The sequence below is a fragment of the Zeus faber genome (genome assembly GCF_960531495.2).
Source record: "Zeus faber genome assembly, chromosome: 2".
Lineage (NCBI taxonomy): Eukaryota > Metazoa > Chordata > Actinopteri > Zeiformes > Zeidae > Zeus > Zeus faber.
The window spans coordinates 16,202,991-16,220,358 of NC_137189.1; the positions used below are offsets into that span (position 1 = coordinate 16,202,991).

The window sequence follows — 17,368 nt, forward strand, 5'->3', positions numbered from 1 at the left end:
CTTGCAGGTCATCTAGCACACAGACCACGCTGATGTCAACGGTTTCGAATGGTCTGACGTGACACTTGGGTGCCTCTCACCTCCCTTAAATGTGCCTGGAGATGAGTGGCATTCATCATCCGGTTCCGCAGGGCACTGTTCACAATGAAGCGCTCATCAGTGTGGGATGTGGCCAAAGGACGTCCACTTCTATGCCTTTCTGTGACTCTTCAGTCTCTGTATCTCTGTTGCAAGCTGCCGATGACACCCTGTGACACTCTAAGCTCAGTGGCCACTTCCCTCTGAGAACATCCTGTTTGAAGCCTCACAATGGCGAGGTACTGTTGATCAATTGTTAGGTGTCGTCTTGGTCTCATGATGTCAAAATGTGAACAGCATGATGAAGAGGACTATTTAAATACCAATTCTAATTGAACCAGGAAATGTATTGGTCGATTCATGGATCAAACACCTGTTGTGAATTTTGCCGTTCAGCTCCTTGTTAGAAAACAGTTGCGCAAAAAGTACTGAAACATTGAACAGTTGGACATGTGCATTCAAAAGTTTAGAGAAGGTCAAATTAAGTTCACCTGTAAAGGTTATAGTGCATTTTAGGTTCATCCTGAAATTTCACCCGAAAGCCGAATATCCCTAACTTTTTGTGAGTAGTGTATATCTATTGCCCTTTGACCTCTTCCGGCTTACCTGAAGTAGAAGTTACTGGACAGATCTACGTTCTGAAAGATCCGCACATATCTGTGGACAGGCCAAAGGTCATGGAGTCAAACTCACATTTGAAGAACAGACGCTGGCAAAAAGACTATGTAAAGACATATAGAGAGATAAATACAAACGTAGAGGAAAAATTAACTGAAAACATCACATCAAATGTGAAATTCTGAAAATGACTAAACAATTGAATAATAATTAAAATGTAATAATACTTACATTAAATAATTCAATTAAATAATAATTGAATAATTATCATAAAAAATTGAAATAAACAAACAGATAAATAACTACCTATAAACAAACAGATAAATAACTACCTGGCCTCATCGGGGTGTGCAACTCGGACCGAGTCGTTGGGGATGTAGATCATACTGGTGTCTTCAATTTTGTAGACTGAGTGGCCACCGATGTCAGCCATCTTTCTGCGCTTGGTGATAAGCACAATGTAGTATCCCTCCAGGAAGCGTACAAAGCCTGTCGCAAAGAAAATATGTCACCTACAGAAGCCCTAGCATAGTAAAAAAGCAAATTATATCTAAATCTTGCCTATATAAATGCAGAAAATACAAACACAGCTTTCTCTGCGCTAAAATATCTGCAGATGAAGTTCATAGGGAGCTGGTCATGAACTTAGAATTGATTTTTTTCAGGTTATTCATCGGTCTTACATATATTTCACGATCAAATCATATTATATTAGTGCCCAATGTTTAATCAAGACAGTAACTTGCATAAGTGTGCATACCAGAGACAATGATTTAAGAGGGGTTTTTTCCGTCAATACCTAATGAACTGTCTGACAAGAAGAGAATTTGTGGAACGTGGAGACAAAATACAAGCATAGCAATGACCTTCTTGCCCTCAGATTAGCAGCATGGTCAATACAATCACATTGTTAAGCCATGTGCAATGAGAAATTACCATTCAGTACTGCTTTTTCCTAAGTTCACTGACAATGAATTCTATGACGGTTCATTGTGTTTCCTTCTGCCAGAAATAGGTCAAAATGACCCAATAGCTAAATGGGAGTGGATAAAAAAACAACAAAAAAAACATATGGCTATTACCATTGTGATATTGCTTATATAATAAGAATGGTAGTGAGAAATGGGTCATTTAGGATAAGGCATACTGTACGAGAGACCTCGTTGCTCTATTCTGTGTGACACAGGCAGATGACGTTGGGGTACAGTGGAAAAATCAGCTAATTCGGCCACAAAGCCGAAGTCAGAGTGATCAGCATGTCTTCAGAGATGTGTCTAAACTGGTCAGAGCTGAAGCTTGGTATCAAATTATACATTATACCAGTGATACAGTAATGTGTACGTAGTTGGGCATGGAGGAATTGCAAAGGGGTCGCAAGAAAATGAAAAAGAAAACAAACAAAAAGAAAAAACTAGGCCTTTGAAAATAAAAATATCGAAAAGAATACAATTTGTTCATATTTTAATTTACTTTCATTATTATTTTTATAAGAGGTCCAGCCCGCATTACTGCCCATCTTGTCTGCGCCGTCCAGGAGGTGGAGCGCAGCTACGTTTTGGATGAGCATGATTATTGTATGATTATTACTGGACATTTTGACCAAGTTCAAAATTTATCTGGGTTTTTTATTTAATACATTTTACCAGGCAAAAAAAACAGTAAGTACTGGAGCCAAACATCAAGCAAGTGCCGTAAAGGGTGCCACACTTTTCTCACGGTTTCGTACAACAACACAGAAGTGTAAAGTGCATAGTGTAAGAACAGACACTCACCATATTACAAGTCAGTGTACGATCAAAATTATTTTTATGCTGTTATTTTAAAGGTAAACTTTTTTTACAGTGTTGCTTTATTAATAATAATAATAATACTATAATTATGAATTGTGTGTAATTAAGGTGTGGTACCTCTCTATTTTCACTGCACTACACAACATGACACGACTAAACTGGACCCTGTGTATTGCTGTCTGCAGCTATATTTATTTGGGGTCCAGCCTGCAGGGGTTGGGGGTTTTGTAATTGTTCGGCAGTCCTTATTGTCATTGTTCGGGAAAATAATTATCTGAATTTTTGAAGCCTAAAACTATCTGGAACACCAACTTCGGCATAACACATGAACACGGTTTAAATCTTGTTTGAACCGCACTGTCACAAAGACCTTGTGGTTGAAGTTTCATCCAAATCGATCCACATCCGAAGCACATATTACGAAAGCCGAGCAAATTTTGCATTTTGAATACATACATATTCTGAAATACGTATGTCCAACCCGGCCAAAACTATGTGGAAGACATACTTCGGCATAACCTATGAACACAGTTTGTCGTCTAAATCTATCTCCCAGAGAACTCGTGGTTGAGACTTCATCCAAATCGATCCACATATGGAGCAGATATTAGTGAAAAACAGACCAACTTTGACCCGAAATATTCAGTTGGTCTTGGTTAACTGACACGTCTCATTCTAAAATGAGCGAGAAGAGATTTATAGTAAGATGCTTTATGATGTCATCATATTATTTACTATAAAAGTACAGATTACAATTGAGAAAGTCCAGTTGGACCGTGTCCAGCATGGACTCGGTCACTTTGTAGTCTTTAAGATAAGATTCACACACACACACACACACACACACACACACACACACACACACACACACACACACACACACACACACACACACACACACACACACACACACACACACACACACACACACACACACACACACACACACGGTGAAACTCATTCTCTGCTTTTGACCCATCCAAGGCTTGCCCTTCCTCCAGAGGGGGCAGCCATGAGCAGTGGGCAGCATACAGTGACCCACCCGGGGACCAATTTGAAATGTCTATCACTGGTCAGACGACAATGTTTTTAGTGGGGGTCCTTACTGATGTGACATGGAGGAAACCCCATGTGAGCATGGAGAGAACATGAAAACTACACAGAATGTATCACTCAGCACTTCCTTTTATTACTGGGGATCATTTTAGAACTCATCATTGCCACTTTTATCAGGAGGTTGGGTAGCACTCCCTGGCCACTAAGAGAATGCAGCATTTACTCCTGTTTGTTTACAAAGCCATACAGGTAGCCATCAGGCTCCCTAAGTACCTGTCATCCCTCATCAAATGGCATTCTACTAATCTCCGGACTAGATCCCGGCATTGGTTGGTTCTCGAGGTCCCTCAAGCAAAAACCTAGCTGGGAAGAAATGTTTCACACAGTGTCTGATGGCTGCACCAGCCGGCGTCCCAACGACACTTGCACGTCAAGGACCTGCTCATCGCTGCTTGCATTGTTCTTGTTCTTGTTGTTCTTGTTGGTCAAGCCTGCTATTTTTATTGCTGGGATTTGTATAATTATTCTCCTTGGCATTTTTAGGGCTAACAGTGCCTGACACGATAATCACTGAACCCATGGACATGGTTGAGATCTTGTTAGAACTGGGACGTCTCAGACATCTGGTGGTTCAAGTTTGATCCATATCATTCTACATTAGTGAAAAAATGAAGAAAATCTACCGGAAGTAGCAGAACATTGGCGTACCTTGATTAGTTTGTGGAGCAGGCGCTTTGTGACATCACCATCCAATTTGTTACACAGGTACTCCTTACTTAACGACCTACCTGTTTAACGACCGTTCAGACTTACGACCAGCTCTCTGACCAGTCGGTATTGTACGCTGCGTACAATACCGCAGTGTGCGCGCGCAGCATTTCAGCATCAAGCATCTCATCGCGCATCACCCTTTCACTGTATACACACTATATACGCTATATATACTGTATACATCTCATCTCATCACCGTTCTCATTCTAAGTCTCGTTCCCGTAGTCTGTCAGTATTCACTACACAATCGTCATGCCCCCTTATCGTGAAATAACGCGGGTACTTGCTTAACGACCTGGTTGTAGGAACAGAACTTGGTCGTTAAGTGAGGAGTACCTGAATATGTCCAGGTTGTGGCTCTGGGTGGTTATTCCTGTCTGAAGTGTAGGGCTGCACGATCAATCAAATTTTCATCACCGCAATATGAGCATGCGCGATAAACAGCGCAAAAGACTGCCTGAAATGCAATGAATAAGAAAAACAATTTTATTAACTAAATCTTTTTTCTTTTTATCTATCCGAGAGAGCAACACCATCTGCAATCGAGGAACTAGTGGACTCTGAGTGGACACACAGCTCTCCCGTTGAAAGCGCTCTAAAACAGGAAGTGACGTTCACGGAACTCTGAATACTCGGAAGTAATGCTGCATTTAATGGAACTTGCATAACTAATTTCTGCTGTTTTCCACCGGATTGTTTTTCATTTCAAGAGATGTTCTTGTTCAGTTTAGAAATAATTGTTATTAGTTGTGTTATGAAATAATTGTAGTGTTTGTGTGTTTTCCTGTTCCAGATGCCGAACAGAAGCCAAAGACAATAAAGAAGCAGTGGGCAGAACATCCACCTTGTGTTCCATGTGAACTCGGAAATTTGTAATTGGTGTTCGGCAGAAAGTGATGCTGCGTTTCATGGGAACTCTGAAAACTGTAATTTGTAACTAACAGGACTAACATGGACTCTGTGTATTGCTACCTACAGCTATATTTTATAATTATTATTTGTTTTTATTAGTTGTGCACCCTTCTGCACCTGTTAGCCTGTGTGAATTGCCAATAAAAAAAGGAAAAGAAAAGTTTGAATACCCCCCGCATTATACAATCGACACTGAGTTTAATCTTGTTACTTTTATGGGCCAAAAACTATGAGAAAATGTGTCCTTCTTTTCAATATCCTAAATCTAGGAATCTTGGAAGTGAATGTTTATGGCAAGTACAGGCACAGTACAGAAGACTGACTCCTCAAATAGGTTAGAACCAAAGAATGCAAGCAAGATCCCACCAGTCTGGCTTGTAGGTCAGCTCTGTGTCAAGATACATGTCACATTATGGATTTTGCAAACACAGATTGATTATTATGCGGGGGAGTCATCCGAGCCATCTGAGGCTCAGACGTATAGAATCAAGTCATAATTAAAGGAACTTTGGCTTTCACATCTAGAGCATCAGGGATGTAAACTACGCAAGCCACACAATGTCATCAGACTCATTTGAAAGAAAAGATAAGGGAGAGGAACAACTGTTAGCAGAGAGCAAGCGACCCTTTCACTAACAACTTCACATCTTTCCCTTTGAGGTTACCTAAAACCCAGAAAATGCTCCTTTTTCCACAAGCCCTGAAAATCGAGCCTTCTATTAACGTGGCATTAATGTGGCATTTAAATGAAAGAGCGACAGAAAGAAAGGAGCTCATCATCTCATTGCATGAAAAAAATAAGGTTTTGAAAAATGGAATACTAATTTTGTTCGCTGACCAATCGGCACCTCGCCTTGGATTTGTAAAGAGATGATGAGGAATATTATAAGATGTTACATCACCGTAATTATGTCTGTTGGAAAGAAAAAAAAAAAAAGAAAAAATAAAGCCTATTTAAAACTTAAAAGAAAACAAAAACCTGCTTAATTTATTCCCACAGAACTTATTACTTTTATTCATCTTTGTTGACAACCGTTAGGTTCAAAGAGCAAAAGGAGTCGTTTGCACTTCAATATGACAAGAAAATAATTTGCTCTACTTTCACACCTGTCTCTACCTTGGCCTGCTCATATTTTCAAATGTATTTTGTAAAACTAGGTCAACTTTCCAGAAGCAACAGCTTATTCCACCTACGTTTGAATTACATAGGTGATTATCGCTTACCCACAGGGGGAAGGAGCCTTCTGTCGACCAGGAGTATTAATCACAAGCTGTGTACTGCAATACCAATTCTTGCAACAACAATTCAACATTAGACAAGATCTCACATTTTGCCATGGTTCGATTGGATTCAGGAGTGTTGGATGTGAGACAGAATCAATCCTATTACATTAACTGTATATCTGCTGTAGCAGACAGTCTCCATAAACTGGATTCTATTTCTACTTCTATTTCTTTCTTCAAATTTGGAGCGTTGACATTTTTGTTTTAGCCTACACGTTAAACTGTCAGAGAGAAGCTCTCCCACATACTGGCAGCACCTGATAAGAGGATCCTCACAAGTTAGGAAACCTTTGAGTGACCTGCAAGGGGTCAATCGGTTGTAAAACTCTCCAAACCTTTTTCTGGTCATGAGGGGCAGTGTCAAGGACAACACTTTGAATCTGTGCATGGACATTCAATACTCATTTCCCCAAGAGAGGCAATGTTCAATTAAGGCAAGGGAAATTTCTCACTTCTCTCCATGTAGACTTTCCCCCTTTATTTTGCACAAAACATACAGACACAAATTCCAAACAAAGTCTCTCTCTCTCTTCTCACTGAGTGAAGTCATGAATCCTGGACAACACATTTCCTTTAGAAGGTTTCCACAGTGCATTGCATGTTTTAAAACACAACTGTACCCATAGGAGTTATGAATTATATCACTTGGTAACGGATATAACCGTAATACGCAATTATTTTTACTCAAACTGGTGAATGTCCGAAGGCTTTACAATATCAGATGTAGTTGTTATGGAGTTGTGGTTTAAATGTATTTTTACCTCTACACCATCAATTGGCGGGACAAGAGGCCCCTTACACCACCCAGGCTCATTGATCAAATTTTTAAGTTGTTGTACTCAAATTAAGTGTTGTGTTCTGATATGCTTCCTTTAATTATTGTTACAGGCATGAATTTGTTATATCACATAGTATATATGTAAGAGTATCAGGATGTTTGTTTTATTATGATATTATATTTTTCTTGACTATGACTGTTCTATGACTGTTAAAAGTTCATATATATTATTTAAAATCCAGTGATGGGAGTAGGAGCATTCCACATAAAAAAATCAAATAAGATCAAATAAGGATTAACCACTGAAAGCCCTGTCAAAGAGGACGTAATGTCAAAGGGGCACAACTGAGCGACACGCACCCGTCTCTTCTAATAGAAAGTGCCGACATCTCTAGAAAAATTGCTTTTTCCACCTTGTATCAACTTCTCGTTTCTCACATTTTTCTTGAGTCTACGTGTCGTTTTATTTTTGCTGTACGAATTTAATTTTATCGACCCAAAACTTTCTGGATTGTGAATGCGCAAAGAGAGCCTGCTTGTTTCATTTTTATGGTCACCTAAGTTTTTCAATACATTTTGTAATTCTGCAACCTGATTCCTCGAGTTAATAATAGCTTTGCACTTATTGTCTTAAGGCCACGGTATTTTGCAAGTTACATTTTTAAGCGAGCCAACTACAAACGGTTAGATCAAATCACTCTGCGGCCCGCTCCAGCTGATCCAGACGACTCCTGTGCCTCAGACACCTTGTTGCTTCGACACTGTTGCAACGCCTGCCTTGAGAGCAGACCTGCCGCCAGGCTGGGCAGAGGGACATCCTCAAAGACAACACGGTCCACATCTTGACGACACTTTAGTGGACCTCCTGCTGAGGTGCAACGTGCCATTGGAAGGATTCCACGCGACCCCGCCGGAGTCCTCCCTCATCAGCTGAACTACATACACCCAGAGGCAACACAGTGACTGTTAAGTAAATCCCAGAGAACTTCTCTGCTGCGTCTGTGATGAGAGTTGGTGTTGGAGATGGAGTTGGAGTTTAAATCTCTAGATTAGAACATAGAAATTATATTTAGGCTTCTGTTATTGTTTTCTTATCTCATAAACATACACTTCCCACTGCCGCCAAGTGATTGACTAGTGTATTTTCCAGTTTTCCAGTTTATTGCCAAATATTCTAGCTATAAATAAATCAGGGCTCAAGCTAAAAAGAAGGTTGAGGGTCGGGGTCCGAAAACTGAAAACTGTATCCAATACTGCGATACTGTAACTTTAAAGTGACAAGTTAACAATTAGCAACCTCAAGTGCTTCCTTCTGAAAAACAGGTAATTAAATAATGGAAAATAAATAATGAAGAACGAAAAAAATACAGTTACATTTATGTCTTGACAGGACTGGTAAACGAGTGAAATTAAGATGGCCACTATCACTTATTTCCTCATTCCTTGTGGGTTGTAAACAAAAACCTACAACTGAAGGACAAACATTGCAAACACGGTCGGACATTAATGTCGAAGTGGCAGCCGTAACTGTTGCTCCCGGTAACGTGGTCGTATGTCGGAGTGCGTGGGCAGCAGCTTTGTGACTTGGGATCAAACTGATGACGAATGAGCACTTTTTTTCCCCGCTGGTCTAGCCTCCTTGAGCACATCGTGCAGAAACATGCGCCTGGATCCCTTAATTTGTGGCAGCAAGTGGCAAAGGCCGTCCTGTCTCCACCAGTTTCCTCTATCCATGCCCAGCGTCATTTGTTTTTATCTCCTTTCTCAACTAAGGGCGTATCTTCGGCAGGTTTCACAAGCCGCGTTGCCAATTCTAAGCTGTGCTGTGGGTAGCATGCTAACATCACATCAGCGCTATAGCGATGGTAAGTAGTACAGCTTTGCTTCGCTGAACATGATTGGATAATCTGCATCCAAAACGTTGCCCAAACATTTTTTTTTTGCCCCCCGCAAGGATATTTTGTGAATCTAAAACTGCCACACGCAGGAAATCAGGCACGGTGCCGGAGAACTTTAAGCCCTGTAAATACTTCATTTATACAGTCGTCGTTTTGTGATTAGCTCAAAGTAATTGCTTAAGGTCAATGAGAAAGTACAACCAGACACTTTAGATTGATTAATTATGCTTCAAAGCTTGTTTTACTTCAATTAAATATATTGGTTTCTCTCAACTAAACAAAAGAGAGTGATGCCCAATGAGACAATTATCAATCATTAAATATTATAGGGAGGGAAACAAAATGCAACTGACAATAACTTTGTTACAAAGGTCGACCAGATGTTTTAACAAAAAAGAAAAATGAATTGTGTTGTTCATGGCAAAAACCTCAATTTATCTGGTTAAAGTGCAACAGGTTTTAGTTTTGAGTGCTGCACCTCATGAGGACATTGATTACATATGGAAAGTCTTTTTTTCTACCATCCTCCTTTGGAAATACAGAAAATGCCACAGACAGAAAGATAGACAGATTACACCCTTGTTTCTTACCCACAATTCCACAGGCTGAGACAGCTCTGGAGAGGCCGGAGGAGCCCTTCTGGCCGATCTTAGTGCGGTTGCCGAGGTCCAGGCGCCCAAGCAATTCCCTGACTTCCTGTTGGCTGTACACGTGCTGCAACCGGACCAATACGAACATATTATTCATTTATTTTTACTTTTACTTGAGTCAAGGCAAAAAATGGAATACCATCAGGGGATAGACCATTTACTTGGAGATCAGCAGAACTGTGGATTTCTTACCAGAGTTAATTCTTCATTCTGGCATTACAAAATGAAATTTAAGTTCTTTCAAGTACTTTATCAGCACAATTTTTCTATTTTTAAAGGACTTGACGCACAACAAATACAATACAATTTCAATATAATATTTATTAATTCAAATATAATCTTATTGTCTTATTGTCATCTACTATTATAATTATTAGGTTTTTTTTAACCTGTGTTTTCAGCATGCTGGGCACACAACACAGAGAATTTGTGCCATTGCATCTAGGACAGAGTTAGTCTGCAAGTGGCGTTCAACTTCTCAACCTGCAATGTAACTCTTCATTCATTCTTTAATCATCAAGAACCGCTGCAATAACTCTGTCCTGTGGTTAAGAGCACAGCGTTTTGTTGCACAGAACCACCACGAATCCCCTATTTGGAAAACGATCTTACCATGTTTTGGTCTATAAACAACTAATCAATACTCCAAGAGGTGAGAATCACCATGGGTGAAACAAATTAACATAGAACCAAACAACAACATGTACATGGAAAAAACATAAACATAGAAACATCAGACGGTAACATGTACAAAAAAAAGAGTTATTTAAGTCCAGGAAAACTGGAACAGGAATTGGGCATGTGGCCTCTTCCTGTCATAGTTATGCCGGTAAATGAGGGAGTGATCTGGGTTCTTGCTATGTTCTCGGCCAAAGCCCCTCAGACTAACTTTGTCATTTGTCTTCTTCTCATTCCTAGACCTCTCCTTGTCGCGATTGGTCCAAATGCTATTGAGTCATGGCACCGGACGGACTTCAACCTCCCTTTCTTTTATTCAATCTTCTCTTTTTCCCCCGGTCAACAAGCTTGTTTGTTAAAGAGCCGCAACATTTGGAGCATGTTTTATATATACTGTATTTCCTCAAATATAAACCGGTATCCAAATAAAAAATGGTAAACAAGGCTGAATCTGAGTCGGTGTATGTTTTTTCCCTTCCTCCAGCGCTGTGCTGTGCTCCACGGTTCCCCTGTTCAGGTTTTCCTTTGTTTTTATTTTAGATCTTTTGTGTTAGTTTCTGCTTGTATATACGAACATTTTAAACCCAACCAAGGGACGCCTCAGTTCAGGACAGTGGATTGCATAATGGAGATACAGCAATCTGTGTCCACCGTGCATCCCATTCCCAATATCTCCGAACAAAAAAAATATACACATTTATTTTAGATTTTATTTTGAGGAGTACGGCACCCAGGCAGCAGTTGAGGGAAATAAAAGTCCCAAAGCCCCAATTTGAGGAAATACCGGTACTGTCAATAAATGACCTTGAGTTTAATTTCAATTTTTTTTTTTAATTTATTGTTTCATCTTTATGCAAAGCAAAGCCACTCCCTTCTTCTCTCGCTGTTGAGTTTGTGTATTTTTCACCGCCACACACACACACACACACACACACACACACACACACACACACACACACACACACACACACACACACACACACACACACACACACACACACACACACACACACACACACACACTTCTAGCATTTGTTTTGAACACCTTTACATCCTTCTCCTTTATTTCTATAACCATCACAGGCAGAGCCCACGTGCTGCAATTGCTGTTCCACTTTTCGTCTACTTCTTTGATTGTTTTGTCATGTTGTCGTCTGATGTTTCTATGTTTATGTTTTTCCAAGTACATGTTTCTATGTTTGTTTGTCTCACAAAGAAAAAGAAAAGAATAACAAAACCAGGGGGAAGATCACAGTTTTTTTCCCAAGGACTTTTCAAGTGTTTCAGCACAAGAGGGGGTATTTTCAATGTTTTCCAATACTTTAATTTCTAAGGACAAATTTATAGCACCTCAAGGACCTGGTAAGAATAATACAGTAATCAGTAAGAAAGAAAAATCCCTTTTTCATCAATGGCCTAATCTTTCCCACTAAATTTGTATTGATAATTTTAAAAACAGGAAATCAAGCCAATTATAGATTAACTGTTCCCTAAATCCTTTCTGGGGCATTGCATCAGATACAAAGTAACAGCCCAATAGCTGTACAGTGTACTCTGCGCTTTATGTGGACACCATGTTTTCTTGAAGTCCCTGAAGAGAAGATGAATATGAAGGATGGGAGAGTTTGCTCAACAAGTCAGTGCCGGTTCACAATCATATGTTCAAGCTTTCTCACATTGTTCATAATATACTGAACCACGCCACTCCGCAAAAGTCAATCAAATGAAAATAATCATCGCCCCCTTTTCTGGGTCTGATATGTACAGTAGTGATACAGAAAAAAAACTGGATGACAGATACTCTATAACAGCAAAACCTGTCCTAATCACCCACAATAACAACAAACAAAACAACTGCAGGCTTAGAGAGTGTGGTAATGAGCAGTGCAGAGGAAAGAGAGGTGTTCTAGCTCTCATCAGCTAAGCTGTCACCAACACAGCACACTTTGGCCTGAGTGATTGTACAATTTTCCCCCAGTCGCCCGGTTCAGTATTACATAAGGGCTGTGAGCGCTGTATGAACAGCGACGGGAAAAGCCGGCGCTCGAGCCTTCTTACCTTATCGTCAATGATCACAAGATCTCGGGGCTCCGTGCGGTCAATCTTCAGGACTCTGTGTTTGGTCTGTGCCTGATTGCTCCCCACCAAGAAATACCTCTGAAATATCATGAAAATAACATGAACAACCATTAATCTGCTTTCGGCTTTAAGACCAAAAAATACATAATAATTATAATAATGAAGGGATAGGGACATGGGCAAAGTCTGGGGCGATTGCCTCACTGCTCAAGATGTGTCCACGATCTAATGTTAAAGATCATATTACATTAGTCAGAGCACACTGTTTTTTGCTTCCAAAAGCAAAATAGGTTTTTCCATCACCATGATCAAACAGCTAGAACTCTGTTCACGTGAAATTACACCAAAAAGAAAACATATGACAGTGTGTGTCATTTGAACTGCTTGTGTATCTGCACCGGAACCAGGGCAGCATCTTTCCACCGAACGCAATGGCTATTGGATGGCAAGGCTGTATTTTACAATGAGTCTCGCTCACACGTGTCCATCTTAGAAGCCTCCTTTTACAAGTAATTCGTTTTGACGTTGGAACAAGTCGGAACACCTTGTAACGATACAGTCTGATACCATTAAGGACATTTTGTCCTGTTCCACAGGGTCCGGCCTCCCGTCGCTTTTTCACACCGAGCAGTTACAGTAAAGCCCAAAAGCAGGCAGTGGGGCAGAAAAGGATGATGACAAGAAATAATGATTTACTTATTTGTTCAGAACCGTCACTTTTGGAAATATATTTTTCTTCATCACTCGGGTAAATTAGTTACAGTACTGTGAATAAAATGGGGAACTGAGTTACAAGCAATTTTTTCTTTCAAAAATACTCCTTTGATTAAAAAAAGTGTAAATAAATCTGCACATATCAAAGCTCACAGGATTTTTTTTCTTATAATAGAGGCAAGCATATCTGTGGTTCAAAATGAAGAACCGTATTAGTTGAATTCATGCAGGTTATTGCTCTTTTCACTTAAGTAATCATATCCAAGTAAGACTATTGGACAAGGAGCTAATCTATAGGCACTGCCCTTAAATGAGTCTAAAATTACAGTCGCTTAAGGTATGTTTGAAAAAATTGGGTCCTGATTTCAAATGTGAAGCGAATCAAGCTCTCTTGTGCTGCCATCTAGTGATTCCAGATAAATATTCCAATTTGAACCATCCAAATTTCTTTTTTTCCTATTTAAAGGGGACCTATTTTGTAAAACTCATAGTGCTTGTGCACATACACTTGGGTCTCTGGTGGGCCTACTAACACACAAACTGTGAAATAAGACAGCCCAGTCAGTTTTTTTGTGAGCTGTCTATTTCAGAAAACATGTGGTGAAAAAAACGGTTCCGATTTGAAGCCCCTTCCTGCGTCAAGTGGGGCTTCAGCAGAATTAGAACCGCCCTCCATCTGACTAACTCCACCCATGGCTAGAGCGCCACCGCACCCGCTAGCATCGAAGCTAAGAGCTAAGCATGGAAAGTGCCCTGTTGTTGGCTGCAAAAGAAGAATTAATACCAACTGTCCGTGGCAAAACTACAGATGATGGACATGTAAGTATTTGCTGTGCGTTTCTTTGTGTGTGTGTGTGTGTGTGTCCACTGGAGGTTGACTGTAGGCTTGGGCAGATTTATGATTAAATCGTCCATCGGCGATCGATTACGTCTATCGGCGATCGACTCCAATGATTGCGATTGACATTGATGACAGACGTTTTTAAAATGTTTTTTATCCGCAAGGGAAAATCCGAGCATCGAAACTGTGTAAGTGCAGTTTACCATGTGCTGAAACTGGAGCAGAGAGGGAGAGAGGAAGAGAGGGCGGAGGCTCGCAAACTGAGCAGAACAGTAGAGACACTATGCGCACATCACAGGTGCGCCGAGGTGCGAGGTTCATAAGGTGTTCCTGATGAATATATCTTGCCCAGACAATCCGCTACCTCGACACCCATTCACGCTTAAAAAAAACAACAAAAAAAAACCTGGCTGATAAAAAAGGGCAACATGGGGTCCATGGCGCAGGTGCTAACTCAGAGAATTGGAGCAAAGTTTTTTTTATATCTCATGCCTGTGTTTTTATTTTAGAGCTATTTATTTTAGTTTGTTTCCTACATGTATGAAACATATTTTTGTAAACACAACAGTTAAGGGACTGTCCCACTCCATACTGCTCCAAAGAAAACCTGTGCAGACGTCTCCCCATTGCTTTCCAAAACTGGATGTTGTTGTGTAAATACTTGACTTGTAAATAATGAATCCTGCACTTCTGGAATGGGGAGGCCGCATTTGCCACATTACATTACTTTCTATGTGCACGTGACCCCCCCTGCGCACATGGACATACCCCCGCGTGCGTACGCCCCCCCCCGCCCGATAAAATCGTATATTGCCGTTTGCCCCAGCGATCAGCGATTGCAATTTTTCATGATGGCCCAAGCCTAGTTGACTGTACTGTAGGCTGCTGCGCACGATCCGCTACCTGTTTCTCCAAACAAAACCGTAGATTAGGGCTGCAGATATTCCTCTATAATCACATTTGAATTTGTATGCCTTACTATTTTTAATATTGAAATATATTCTGATTTTAATGCTAACATTTAGTAGGGGGGTGGGGCAGCTCTGATTAGAGCTATCTTTTCTCCAAAAAAAGCAAATATAAACTGTAGATGTAAAAATCCTGCCCGTGTTCTCACGGTCCGGAGGCAAATGTCAAGCATGGTACGCGAGCCTGTGGTTGGGAACCTCTGCACTAGAAGACGTTCCGTTGGTGATGGTTTATTTCCCACTTTCATTGCCACATCTGTGGAATTACTGGACATTCTGGTCAAAGACACACTCTCCCTTGTACACACAGTGAAACACCAGAGGAGAGAGGAGAATAGTGTATACTATTCGAATTTCCTTCCTGCAGCACTACCATAGACTTGGAATGAGATTGAATGAAACACAAAAAAATAAAAAGGCCCAAGCCCCACCGTATCCTTTGGTGCTCCAAGCTCTGCGCTGCTCTGGACACCGTGTTAAAGTCAGAACTAACTTTTAAGTTAGGCCTTGTAGATCTGATATGTGTGAAGATTGATTATTTCTTGCCCCAAATTTGTTGAGAAACAGATTTTAGTGTACAGATAAAGTGAAATCAGTGAGAGTTATCAGGGGAATCCAGAGTAAAGCTCAAACCCTATTGGCTCACACAATCAGAACTGGGGCTTCGCGAGGGTTGCTCCACCCAAAAAAAAAACAGCCCGTTTGAAACACTATGGTTTTGAGGCATGCTACAATGGCTCAATGCATAATCTGGGTGGTATTTTCATTAAAAGAAAACCCATCAAAAACATGTTTTGGGGACGTCAGAGGCCATAAATTAACTTGTTTAAAAGGAGTATAATAGGTCCCCTTTAATGTACTGATTGTTAAACATCCCTTAACAGAGCAACTTATATTCTGAGACCCATGTATGAATACTTTTGTGCTTCACGATTGTCAATCAGAAATAAACATGACTTGATGCAGATAAGGAAAGGGCCCTCCAGATAGTCAAAGTGATGGAGCAACATTAAACCACATTAATATTTAGGTGTCCATTACAGCATTAAACAACAGTATTGTTCTTAACTTACGGCTCTGGTCTCGTACAAAACCATCCTCTGGACGCCGCTGATGAAAGCCGCGGACTGGGGCATGATTGTCATTTTTTTGGAATAACTGCACAGCAAAATCCGTCAGAATTCACGCGAAAGGCCTGCATATACTCGACGCGGACCAGGATTTAACTTCCCTGGAAAAGCAGGAACATCTCCCGGGTAATTAGCATCAAGGCATCGTATGCCCCCGTGCGTCAGCTAAGCTATTCAGAATTAGCTACGCGCACTACAAACCGTTACGCCGCCGGGTAAAAGGGTGTATTTCCTGGGAATTAAACGCGCGACTAGAGCTTCGGACTACGAGGACAAACGAAGGAATGGTGCGATGTTTAATTAGGGTTCGTTAAAAGAAAGCAGCGCGCAACCTGAACACGCAGGGTTATTTCTGTCAGGTGACTGTCACGGACGGAACGTCCTCGCTACTACAGCTGATACGGGAAGCTGCGTGGTCCAAAATCCATCGAGGAAAAGCGAACATTTCTAAAGTTACTGTCATTGAATGTTTATTCGTATGGGAACCATAGCTTTATACTGCCAAAGCAATGACAAAATAAAAAAGGGAAGTATATAATACAAATATATTATTATTAATTTTATTGTTTTGATTATTATTATTATTATTATTGTTATTATTATATCATTAATAGTACTACTACTACTGATACTACTACTTCTACTACTACTACAACTACTACAACTACTACTATTACTACTACTATTACTACTACTACTACTACTACAACTACTACTAATAATAATAATAATTATTATTATTATTATTATTATTATTATAGTTACAATAAATGAAAGCGAGAAGTTAGATGTGGAGAGATAAGAGGAGAAAATCCAACTATAAAGCGGGGAAGAGTAGTGTGGCGAGAATTTGAAAACGTCTCTATAAAGGTTCGGAGCGTCTGACGTCACGGCCTTCCATATGACGCCGCATCGAACGCGTCCCGTCCCCTAGTTACAGTGTTTGGGTCGCGTCGTGCCAGCTTCAAAACCCGAACCACACTTTTTCCGTTCAACTTTAACTTGCCCGACTTCGTATACGCCAGCGTTGCTTAAATTAGAGAAAGAACCAAGTGAAAGGGAGCCGCAGCACAGGTGACTATGCGAGAGAATAAATGATGTGACATTCACACAACATGAAACG

General features: G+C 40.4%; 1 protein-coding gene across 1 annotated transcript in view; it reads right to left on the reverse strand.

Annotated features, from left to right (window-relative positions):
• The window catches only part of fig4a (FIG4 phosphoinositide 5-phosphatase a), a 75,816-nt gene extending 59,275 nt beyond the window's left edge, over nt 1-16,541 (reverse strand). Inside the window, exons 1-5 of the mRNA XM_079996733.1 lie at nt 16,189-16,541; nt 12,572-12,670; nt 9,776-9,899; nt 1,029-1,185; nt 685-735 (exon numbers count right to left, since the gene is read on the reverse strand). Of these exons, the coding sequence (XP_079852859.1) occupies nt 685-735; nt 1,029-1,185; nt 9,776-9,899; nt 12,572-12,670; nt 16,189-16,260 (503 nt within the window). The 5' untranslated portion in view covers nt 16,261-16,541. The remainder of the gene's footprint in view (nt 1-684; nt 736-1,028; nt 1,186-9,775; nt 9,900-12,571; nt 12,671-16,188) is intronic.
• Between the last annotated feature and the right edge of the window lie 827 nt (nt 16,542-17,368).